The following is a 12,089-nucleotide window of genomic DNA, read 5'->3' as shown; positions in this document are numbered from 1 at the left end:
GTGTGTGTGTGTGTGTGTGTGTGTGTGTGTGTGTGTGTGTGTGTGTGGGTGTGTGTGTGGGTGTGTGCATATGTGTGTTTATGTGTGTGCATATGGGTGTTTATGTGTGTGCATATGGGTGTTTAAGCATCAGCTTTGGGAACAAAAGAGTAAACACAAACACATTTAACAATTTGTTCAGGCTCTGTGAATGTCATTTTTCCTCATTAATACTATTCACAATGAAGTGTAAATACCTGATGAAAGAGACTGTATAATTCTCTTTGTGTGGTGCTAGGCATAATTAGGAACTTAATGAATGCTTCTTGGTAGATGGGTAGTATAAGAATGAATCCACTGTTGAAGGGAAAAGCAGTCACACAGAGAACATTAGCTCTGTTCCATCCCTGGGAATGGTAGAGGCAAAGAACTGATGACTGGGAACTCTTGCATCCTCATCTAATATGTCACTATCTTAACACTGCAAAGTGTGCAGCAGGACTTGGGAGCACAGTGAAGGCCATTGGTTTTCCAAATCCTTCTATAAGATGGTTGTAGAAGAGTCAATTAAAATGGGGAGGGAATCTGTCTTGATTCCACTTTACTCCCAAGACAAAACATGAATGCATGTTCCCTGCCTTTTTCCTTATGGTCATGGAAAGAAAGAAAAAGACCCCAGCTACTATTCATTTTAAAAAGAAAAGTGGATAAGAAAGCCTGAAATGTCTGCCCAAGTCCTGGGTGAGATTCCATATGTAACATCACTATCTATGCCACTATAAGTAACGTCAGTAGTTAAAGCCTTCACTCAAGTTCTGCTGGTTCAACAATTAATTTCAAACCAAAATTTAATACTAAATTAATACTCAAATCACAAGGATTGGAGGTAGGGGGAATTCCTCTTTACCCAATCTCTTCTCAAATGTCTTATTGCCCTGGAACCTAACAGATGTTTCACAGCATGAAATACCCTAACCCCAGATGTTGATTTCCTCTTACACAGAAACATTCACATGCACAGACCAAACACACGTGCGTACACACACACAGCTCTGTTGCTGACACCACCTTGGTGTGTTCACATTTAGCATATGTAACATCTGCCTGAAATTCTGAAGAGCCTGATGAGCAGCAGGAGAGAGCAGGCAGCCAATCACATCCCATCCCATCATCCTATAGCTGTCACCTAGGTAACCAGCGCAAGGAACCAGCAGCTGGCTGTACACAGTGGTGAGAAACACACACACACACACACACACACACACACACTGTCTGTGCAGCATTTATGCTGTCACAACAGTTTGGGACCAGTCAGAAGAGGACCTCAGGTATACACAAAAAGAAAGGATGTTACTCTATTTGTAGCCGGCTGGTGTATATCCCTTTGAGCTCTGCACCAGTCATGATAAACCTGCATCTAGGACTGTAGTGAGGCCTAGTGCAGACAGTCTCACCCAGAGAATTCTGGGCACAACCAACCCAAAGGATGGCCCATGAAATTCACCCATGAAAATGTCATTTCCTCTCTCATGCCCTGCCAGGAGGAGGGCTACATTTGGGCCTACGTTTTGGACTGCTGTGGTCATAGGAACAAAGGATCTGTCCTCAGTGAGTCCCATCTGTGGTCCCACCAGCCGAGGATTCTACTAGTGATGGCAACCCAAAGCAGTACACCTGTGCGGAATACGATGGTTCTCCTTTAAACCTTTAAGCTTAGATCCTTTACTATTCATGTCTCTGTTACTTGACAATCCATTTATGTTTCCTTGCTCAATCACAGCTTGAGGTAATGAATCTCATTAGTTTATTATTCCAAACTCAAGTTTCAAATGGTGGCTCTTTCAACCTAGCATTTGGAGAACAAATCCATGACCATAATTGTACTGATTTCAACCAATGTGATGCTTCGTTTTTGCCTTTCCAGGCTGACAAATCTCAGTCTTTTTATTAATAATCAAGAAAATGGCAATGATGGTAACAATGGTTAACATGTAGCTTTATTACCTTATTTGATCAGCATGACAATCCCGTGGGGGGAAATGCTACAGGTGCTATTATCCCCATTCTACAAAAGGGCAAACTGAGGCTGAGACATGCTTTGCCTACAATCTCACAGTTAAGATGGCGCAGAGAAAGCCTGACTGTGAAAGCAAGCCTGCTCTTCTCTCTACTACGCATGACCTCTTCTTAACTTGTCTTTATCCTTCTAATCAGTCATAATCATAATCATAGACTTTAACAAACATTTAGAATGTTAGACGCCCTCTATTTTAAATATGAATTAAATGAATCTCAGAGAAAGACCCTGCCCAAGGTTGCTGCCAATGAGTAGCCAAAGCTGAGACAGGCACCCGGGTCTTGGAATCCCATGTCCTTTCCACCATCCTGTGTGGCCCTCTTAAGAGCATCTCCACAGTCACAGTATAGCCTTTCTTGAAAAGGGTGAACAGATCTGCACGTTTCTGCCTCAGTCATCCCAACCCCTTTCTCCTTCTCCCCCATTCACCATTTGTTCATTGTGCAATTTGGAGCAAATCACTCACCCTCATGGCACCTCAGCTTCCCCCCTCATAAAACGAAGGGGATAGATGAAACGATCTCTAAGTCTCATTCTGGCTCTAAATTCTGACCCTTCCTCTACCTGCAATGCCCTTTCCCAGTCCTTCCATCTCTCTCCTCCTTCCCCAATCCAATCAAAATTCCCACCATCCTTGAAGATTTGGAACAAGAGCCACCTGTTCTCTGAATTATACCTTGCTTGACAGAGCCAGACCATTCCTCCTCTGAACGCTAAGACCACTGCCTTCTATGTCTTTTAGGTTACTTACCACGGGCTACCTAGTCTACACATAGGATCGTGCCTTATCTACAAGACCAGTGGTTCTCAAATATTTTTATTTGCTCACAGCATTCTCTTCATCGCCATGAAGAATGACAGCACACCCACACCGAACACTGAAGTTGGCAACATAACAGGAGTCAGGAGATTCACTCAAATGCAATTTTCTTCCAATAAGAGCAGATATTTTTGTTGAGTTTTTTTTCAAGTTCAAGGTCTGATATGTCTTGGAGTTAGTGCCTATACATAAGAAACAAGTTGTTTATTTTGCAAATATTATACTCATCATATTATCATACTACATGTGCTGGATAAATAAAATGCATTAAAATTATTTCTAAATTTTCTTTTATTTGCAGTAACACAATGTCCAAGATTTAGCCCCACACCCTTTGAAAGTCACTGTACAAAACCATAAACCCATCTTATTGACTTTTGTACCAACCCCTCACCCCTTCCAGCCCCTGCCCACTGCACATAACTCCTGGATCGGTCCAATTCAATAAGCTTCTCTTGATACCTACTTGTGTGTGAAATATTTGGATAGATAGATAGATAGATAGATAGATAGATAGATAGATAGATAGATAGATAAATAGCTAGATAGAGATGCATACATAATACATATATAAATATATATATACTATATATATGTATATATATAGAGAGAGAGAGAGAGAGACAGAGAGAACTGAGCTACCATCTTACATATAGTATGCCTGAAATAAATAAATACTCATTGCAACTCCAGGCTAAGCCATCTGTGTGCGTATGTATATATTCATGATTAAGACTACTGTCTCTATTAATCACACACCCCACTTTTTCTGTGCCCCATGTCAACAGCCAAAATCTCACTCTCAACCCACCTGGCAGGGTGGGGGAAATGGCTTATAGCAGGGTCCCAGAGTGGATGACATCTCAGTATGGTGTTACTGCACCCCCTGGAGGCCTCTGACTATAACAGCAGCTGGTAGGACAGCCAGACCCTCTTGTTTCCAAAGCTTACGCTTCCCAGTTCTTCCCCAATGAGGAGTAACATCTCACTGTGTCCACCTTATGTAGGAACAGCCTGATTGTTTCAGACAACTTTGGAACTGGAAGGATCCTTGGAGATCACTAATAGAAACCTCTCACTTTACATAAGGAAAGGATGGGAGGAGGTGGAGAAAAGGAAGAATCACCAGCCGTGATCACATAGTAAGTAACAGAAGAAGCAGCTAGAACCCAACGCGTTCAAATATGTCATATTACTATTCCATGGATATTGACCGTGGACTTTACGACCCAAGAAATAGTCATGTGTCTTTCTAAGTCAAAGAATAATAATAAGGGCTTACATGTATATGTAAGCTTTATTAGATTTTAATAATAATGTTAATAGCTAGCATTTCTATAGTACTTTGTAAAGAACTTTATTAATATCTCATTTGATCCTCACAATAACGATCCTGTGAGGTAGATTCTATTATTATTCCCATTTTACAGATGAGGAAAATGAGGTAGATAAAGTGACTTGCCTAGAGCCACACAGCTAGTTAGTGAACTTTCAGACTCCAGTTCAGCACTCCCTCCACTGCACCAGCTAGCCACATACGAAGAAATATTTCATTTGGTCCATCATCTCATGGAAATAGCTTGTAAGAGACATCTTTTCTGATTCTTCCATTTCTAGTGTTCTCTCCCTCTGCAAATGATCCATTTATCCATTCCACACAAGCATTTCTTAACGATCTGCTTTCTAACTCTTTCCACTATCTCATGGAAGCCCTTACAAGAAGGAAATTCCAGGACAGAATGTAAGTTTCTTGAAGGCAGGGACTAATTCATTTTTAATATCCCCAGAGCCTAGTATAACGCCTGACCCATAGTAGGTGCTTAATTCATCATTCATAATGCTTGTTCTTCAATTGTAGGTTTTGTCCTTTGTTCTATCTCTGTGGTTGTCATTGAATTAAACACATGTCCCCAACAAGTTACTAAAGACAATGAATGATGATTAGTGCACATCCCTTACTTTTTCAGATTGGCATCAAAGGAAATGATCACCTTCATATATGAAACAGCTCTGGGACAGACCTATGCTATAGGCGTTCTATGGCCAGCTCAGAGTGACATTATCTCAAAGCTTTGGGCTGCCCAAGACATGGGACCTAACAAATGACTAAACAACCGAGGGAGGGTAGATGGAGAATCTGGTGACTTGGGTTCTAGTCCCGCTAACTGCCTATGTGACCTGGGGCAAGACACCCTACTTTTCTAGGTCTAAGTGTCTCATACAGTGCTTTGCCCACCACAGGAATTTAATAATTATTTATCACATTAAACTAACTCAATGATCACTAAAGTTTTCAGAGCTATAACTAGGAATTTTTGCACCAAAACCAAGCACCATACACTGTGTCCAGGGTCAGTGGTATAAAAGGAACTCCCTGTTTGAGATGTATGTATTGGGGGAAGGGAGCCCCAAATCATGGAGGAGAACATGGACCTTTGAACACCAACCTAAGGTTGCTGCTGGGGAGGATCCAGAAGGCAGGAAAGTAGAGTACAATGAATTTACTATTTTAACCAATTATTCTTGCTAACCAGGTACTTGCCCTGTCCTTTCTACATTGCTAAAATTGATGTCTGTACCCTATAAATGTGATACCCTCTGAATTTTGTGCATTGGGATTAAGCCCCAGTTTTCTCACCCTACTGGCAGCTAGACCTAATTGTTTGTTTTTACTTATCTATTAGAAAGATGAAAAGAGAACATTAATCTCCTTACTCCCAAGGGAATGAAAATTTGTATCTCTAGGATAATGAATATCTGGATGGCAAATGGAAATTTCTGTTGGTCTTCTGAGACAGAATAGAATAGTGGATGGTGTGCTGGATCTGCTGACCCCAGGGAAGTTCCTTAACCCTTCAGTATCTCAGTTTGCCCATCTTTAAAATTAGGGAGGTGGCCTTAATGGCTTCTAGGCTTCCTTCAAGCTCTCAATTTGTGATCCCTCAAATCAAAGGAGTTGGTGTGATTCCAGTCCTGACAATTATCCTGGCTGGTCTCTCCGTATCTCAGTTTCCTCATCTGCGAATGGAAATATCATTAGCCTCCCTCTCTCATAGAATATGCTTCATAAATTTAATGCTCTCCAAAATGGTAAACTAAATATGAGCTTATTGCCTGGCTGTTGGGGAGCACAGAGACCCCAGCTGCAGATATGTGTCTTTTTCTCGATTTATCTGAACATTTGCAGTCATGTAGACTTAGCTGCTATTTCAGCTTTCCACATGTTCTCTAAGGAGGTGACTCAGACCGACAGGATGGATGTCTGTGACCAGAATAACCAGTTTGTGGCAAACGCAGCTCATTTCATTGTTCCACCCTTTGGACAGAGAGTTGATTAAAATTGCCACATGATGGACCCAATCCATGTGTGGTAATTGACTGTGAATGCAATCCAGAAAACCTAAAGAAGCCAGGCCACAGGGAGGTGGAGACTTGGCAACAGGCCAGTTCACAGGGCAGGCAAATCAGGCCCCCCAAACTGGCTGATCCTTGAAGCACCTATTTCATTAGTTTTCATTCATCAAATCATACCAGATAATTGTCAGATAGCCACTTGACTTTGGGCTGGGTAAACTCCACGGACAACAGGGGAGAAGAGCCTCTTCTTGGGTATTGCTGAACCCAAGGCAAGGGGCCGATCTGCATCTGTGTTATCCTGACAGGTAATGCTTGTCTTGGTGATGCAGAGGTCGGTCCAAAGTCTTAATAGCTCTCACTATCAAGGCTTGTCTGATGTGCACGTAGTAAGGCTCTTTCAAGTCAGACATCTACAGTTTAGAATGTCTGCCTCAGGGCCCCAGCCCTTGGGAAGACAGCTCCCCTACCATATGGACTCATTGAGGGTTTGGTTTGGTTTTTTACAAGTAACTGAAACTAAACACAGCATTTTCTTCCTGCTATTGCTGGTAGATGCGCTTGGTGTTGCTTTGATTCGGTGTAGTGGTGAAAGATCAATACAATCCCCACAAATATTTTCAAAGTAAGAACTAGGGATTTGACTGCATCCCAGCATTTATAAAGGACCTTTTCCTGAGAGCTACATAAAGAGCTCAAAGTATTTCTGTATACCATTGGGCCAAATTGCCCCTTCAAAGACACAAGTAACATGTTTCCAGGCATCCTTCTTCCCTCTCCTCCCCATCCATTTAGGCGGCCCAGTGAATAGATCACTGGTTCTGGAGTCAGAAAAATGTGAGTTCAAATCCAGCCTGAGACACTTTCCAGATGTGTAACCCTGGAGAAGTCATTTAACCTTTGTTTCAGTAAAATGGGGATGATAATAGCACCTACCTCACTGTGAAGATCAAATGAGATAATATTTGTAAAACATTTAGCACAACGCCTGGCACAGAATAACAGGCACTATTTAGATGCTTATTCCCTTCCTGTCTTCAATTCAGCACACATTTATTAAGCACCTTCTGTGTGCTGAGAACTATAATAGGTACTGGAGATGCAAAGACCAAAAAAAGGTCCCTGACCTCAAGAAGCTTATATTCTGCAGGGGCAAAGGGATGCAACTGGTACTCAGCTCCTTGAAGGCAGAAGTCATTTTTCACTTGTCTTTATATTCTCATAGCCTTACAAATAAGAGCTACCTAATAAATGCCTACATCAGCTAATAAATAATTTGAGGAGAGAGAGAATACTAGCAGCTGAAAGAATCAGGAGTGACTTCCTCTATAAGACGGCACTTGAGTTAAGGATTCTGTGAGAGAGAGTCAGAGACAGAGACAGAGACAGGAAGAAAGAAAGACAGAGGGAGAAAGAGACAGAGACAAAGAAAGAGAGACAGAGAAAGAGAGAGAGACAGAGAGACAGACAGACAGACAGAGAATGAGAGCAGGTAGAATCTGAGCCTTCTTCCATGAGCCTTCTCAACATCTCTAGAAGGAAGGTGAGGGGTAGATTATCATTAGTCTCCTTTATAGCAATAAAGGTAACATTCACCCCATGGCATCTGCCTCCTTTCTCTACAATTATATTCAATACATCCCAGCTACCAACAGGTAACATTTTCAACAAGCAGACAGGGTAGGGAAATGCTCTGCTGGAGTGAATGCCCGTCAGTAAATTTCTGGACCTTGGTTTCTCCAGCTTGAACTAAATGATCTCCAAGGCTTCTTCAAGCCATAGAATTGATGAGCCCCTCTCCTCCAGATGCCTCCTGACTCTGCTGCTCCACTCTTATCAGGCCCTTTCCCCCATCTGAGGAGAAGAGGGGCTAGTACATACCTCTGGCACATCTTCTGTGTCAACATCCATTTCAGATCCTACCATAGGTTTCCTTGTCCTACTTCTTACTCTCTACCACTACCAAGTCACTGGAGTTCCTGGGAGCGGTGATCTCCAGAGCTCCAAGGACAACATCTAACCCTCTTAGATCAGCAGCTGAGCTACAAACATCATAGTCTGAGAAGTTTCATCCTGAGAAAATGATGGTCCAAGTAAGGGGACCACAGCAGGCAGACACAATAGGTACTGTAGCTACATCAAATTACAACAGGTTTCTCCTTCCAGCCACCTCCTCACTCACTGTTTCTCTGGCTTATTCTTTTCTAAAAAGAAATCCGAAAAGTTTCTTAGGGAACATAGCAGTACCTACAGATAGATATGTAATCCCATTGTGCAGTCACACAGGCCTCTTCTCCAACCACAGACGGTCATTTGCCCGGCTTGGAGCCTTCCTCCATTGCCCTAGTTTGAAACGGCTGGGGGGTGGGGGCAGATTTCTAGCCCGAGCATCTTACACTGTCCTGAATAAGTCAGACCCACAAGTGTTAACCCCTTCATTCCCAAAACAGGCTAATCCCCCTTCCCCAAGTTGTTAGCCTTCATTGTGTCTAGAGGAGTCAGTTTACCCACAAGGGCTTTGGGAGGCTAACCCCAGCCTGAGAGGTGGGAGAGATCAGAAATGGGATGAATCTCCTCCCCTACAAGCTTTCCGTTTTAGGGCTACCACTGCAATTTTTCAAATTCAAAACTGTCTAGCATAGAGTAGCAGTCCAGGGTCCCTAACCTGGAAACGCAGAACTGACCCTGGGCAAGCAGGGAATAACAAGTTGGCTTCTGATGCCTTGCCGCTGGGAACTGATTCTCTGATTCTCTTCAAGGAAGCAAATCTGGGCAGGCAGGCTGCGTAGGAGGCAGGAGGAACAACAGGTCCTGGGGGGCTTCTCAGAAAGCCCTCAAGTTTAGGCAGACCATTCCGCATATCACAGTTCAGCTTAGCCAAGCTGGCAGGAGGCACTGCAGCACTGCGGTCTGGGGGAGGCCGTGGGGGAGGGGGAAAGGGGGGAGGAATACGAAGGGGGAAGGTGTGGACGCACCTACGCTAAGTCCTTGGCTAGCCAGCCCCGGAGTCCACACTGGGTTTCCATTTTATCCTTCCTGGTTAGAAAAAGCGTTTCCCCCGTAACTTTCCCTAACTGCGGGTCTGTCTGGCCAGAGGGCAGGAGTCGGGGTAAAAGCACGGCAAAATCACAGGCGGCCCCTTTGCCTTGAAGGGGAGCCCAGGGCCGATCAAATAACAACACCCCCTCTCACAGTAGCAGAAATGCAGGCCAGCCCCCCTCCAGGGCCGGGGTGGGGGGTGGAAGGGAACCGGGGCAAACTGACAGGAGCTTCCAGAAAGTTGGTCCGCGTGAATGACAGCCACACACCCCCCCACACCCTCCCCGCGTTGGAGCCCGAGACCTCCCTCCCAACTCTTTCTGCAGATAGTATTCCTCCTCACCTCACCCTACCCCGGGATGTCCAAGCTAGACTCAGGTCCTCTACAGTCAAGATTCTGGAACCTGCTTCCTTTTGCCCCTTGCCCCCCAATCCCCATGCGCCCCTAGGGCTGAACAGAAGCTGCTGTGTCCATCAGACGGTGCTGGTCCCTCGAGCCCGATTCTCGGGAAAACAAGACTAGCGCCAGTCCGTTGTCCTCCTCCCAGCAGGAGGCAGTTCATACAGGGGATCAAGGTTGGGGGGGTGGGCTGAGAATTAGAGCTCTCCAAGAACGAAGACCCCGAGATGCAGCGCCGGACGTGCGTCCCCCACCCCGGTCTCTGTCGCCGCTGCCTTGGGCTCAGTCCTTGAAGCTCGCGCCCTGACCCCGGCCCCAGGGTCCCCTAGCCCTCCCAGGACCCCAGGCTCGAGTTCCACTCCCCGCCTCAGCCCCTCCCACGCGCACCCCAAGCCGGCCGCGTCCTACCTTCATCCTGCATCCGCTGCAGGCACAAGGCAAGGTTCTTCCTCCAGCCTGGCATCCCGGCGCAGGAGCAGCGATGGGGCTGCTGCGCAGGACGGAGCCCCCCCCACGCGGCCGGACAGCGCTGGGGATGCGGTGCGGGCAACCCGCCACCTACCAGGCTGGACATGGGTGGGCACCGGGCTCCTCCATGAGGGCCGGGGCCGGGGGCCAAAAAAGGGCTACGGGAGAGAGAGGGGCGAGGGCGTCAGTAGGGTGAGAAGAGCGAGAGAGGAGGGCACCCGAGGTTGGGCAGGGCACGGCAGGGCAGGGCACGGCGGGTCTGAAAAGAAAGGAGGGTGGCGGAGGAGAGGGCGCCAGCCCCCGAGTCCGGCCGCCTTCGCCTCTGACGTCGGAGCTGCTGGCTGGGGCTGCACCGGACTTGGGGGCTCCAAACCGAGTGTCTCTCCCCGGCCTGGAGTGAGCCACAGAAGCTGCGGTGCCCGCGTGGGGTGGGGACCGTACTAAGTAGCAAGAGAGCCGAGGGGGGGCGCCAGGGATGGGGAGCTCGCTCTCCCCCTCCTGCCTCACAAGGGAGCCCCGGGGGCAGGGATGCAGCGCCCAGCTTGCGCAGCGGCTCTCCGCGAGGGCGGGGGAGCGCAAAGCCCCAAACCCCGCGGCCCCTGCCTGAACAGTGGGGGCGATTAAGGGCCCGACTAGGGAGATCGCGAGAGTAGTACAGTCCTCCTATGGGGGGGAAAGTCTCTTTTTCTCCTCTTTCTCTGGCTGTCTGTCGCTCTGTCTGCCTTTCTGTGTTTCTGTCTCCGTCTCACTCCCTCGTTTGGTCCCTCCTCCCTCTTCGCTTCCTCCCCTCCTTCTTCTCGTCTCTCTTTTTCGTCCCTCCCTCTCTTTCATCCCTTTCGCTCTATCTTTCCTCCCTCTCATTCTCTTTCTTTCTCTTTCCTTCTCCTCTCATTCTCCCCCCTCTCTCTCCTTTTCTCCTCTTGCATCTCAACAATTAAGAACTTTGAGGGAGGGCACTTTCCCTAGGATCGGGGTAATAGGAAGTTACCCAGGTCCGGCTAAGATTTCTTAAATCCCCATCCACCCAGGCTGGAAGCAGCTCTATGGCAGGACCTAGCCAGGTGCCTCTGAATTGGATTGGAAAGGTCCTCTGAGATGAGGGCCCAAGCAAAGACACTATTGTCCTCACTCCGACTGCTGGACTGATGGGGCAGAAACAGAAACATCTGCAGCCAGTTCCCTATCACGCAGTGAAATGCAAATGGATGGCAATCATCCAGATAATTCTGTCCTTTGCCTAGATAATTATGCCCATTTTCAGACCAAAAGGCACAGCTTCTGACCCTTTGGATTCCTGGCATTCCCAAAACAAGTCTAACTGACCCGGATTCAGCCAAGTTTAGTTACCAGGTCTTCCCCTCCCCCCACTCCTTTCTGTGTCCCCCTCTAACCTCTCTGTACCCCTCTCCTCTGACCAGCTATCCCGTGTCCTCATAGTGCCCTCTGGCTGCCCATCACCCATCCTTGTAGCAGCATACCTAGGCCTGCCTTCTTTTGCAGTGCCTCCAGCCACCAAATTATCTCTATCAAAACATCCTGACTGATCTCAGGTATTAAGAAGAAAGTGATCTGAATAAAACTGTCTTTAATTGGGTGGGGGGAGGTGGAGAGAGGGCATTGGGAGAAAACATTAGATTAGGAAACAGAAGAGTTACATTCTTAGTCCAACTTGGCCATTAAGTAGCTGGGTAATTTAATCTCATTTCCCCCTTCCATTTCTGATCTGTAAAATGAGAATTCATTCATTCAACAAGTGCCTACTAAGTGCAAGGCACTGTGTCTGGTGCTGAGAATACAGAAAAAAAAGAGAAAGAAGTTTACATTGGTGGTGGAGCAAAGGAGAGAAAAAGGAGGAGATGGAGGAGGAGATGGAGGAGAAGGAGGAGGAGAAGAAGAAGAGAAATAATTTAGTAAACTAGAAGGATGGTGGAGAAGGGACAGGTTGGGGGGGA

The 12,089-nt window shown here is 46.5% G+C and overlaps 1 protein-coding gene across 1 annotated transcript in view; it reads right to left on the bottom strand.

Moving 5' to 3' along the window:
- The window catches only part of GRIP2 (glutamate receptor interacting protein 2), a 407,694-nt gene extending 397,451 nt beyond the window's left edge, over positions 1–10,243 (bottom strand). The window contains exon 1 of the mRNA XM_027863805.1: positions 10,078–10,243. Coding sequence (XP_027719606.1) covers positions 10,078–10,243 — 166 coding nt within the window. The remainder of the gene's footprint in view (positions 1–10,077) is intronic.
- Positions 10,244–12,089: the final 1,846 nt, after the last annotated feature.

Source organism: Vombatus ursinus, unplaced genomic scaffold, assembly GCF_900497805.2.
Source record: "Vombatus ursinus unplaced genomic scaffold, bare-nosed wombat genome assembly UNPS02014773.1, whole genome shotgun sequence".
NCBI classification, from domain to species: Eukaryota; Metazoa; Chordata; class Mammalia; order Diprotodontia; family Vombatidae; genus Vombatus; species Vombatus ursinus.
This window is presented reverse-complemented; position numbering and strand designations above follow the sequence as displayed.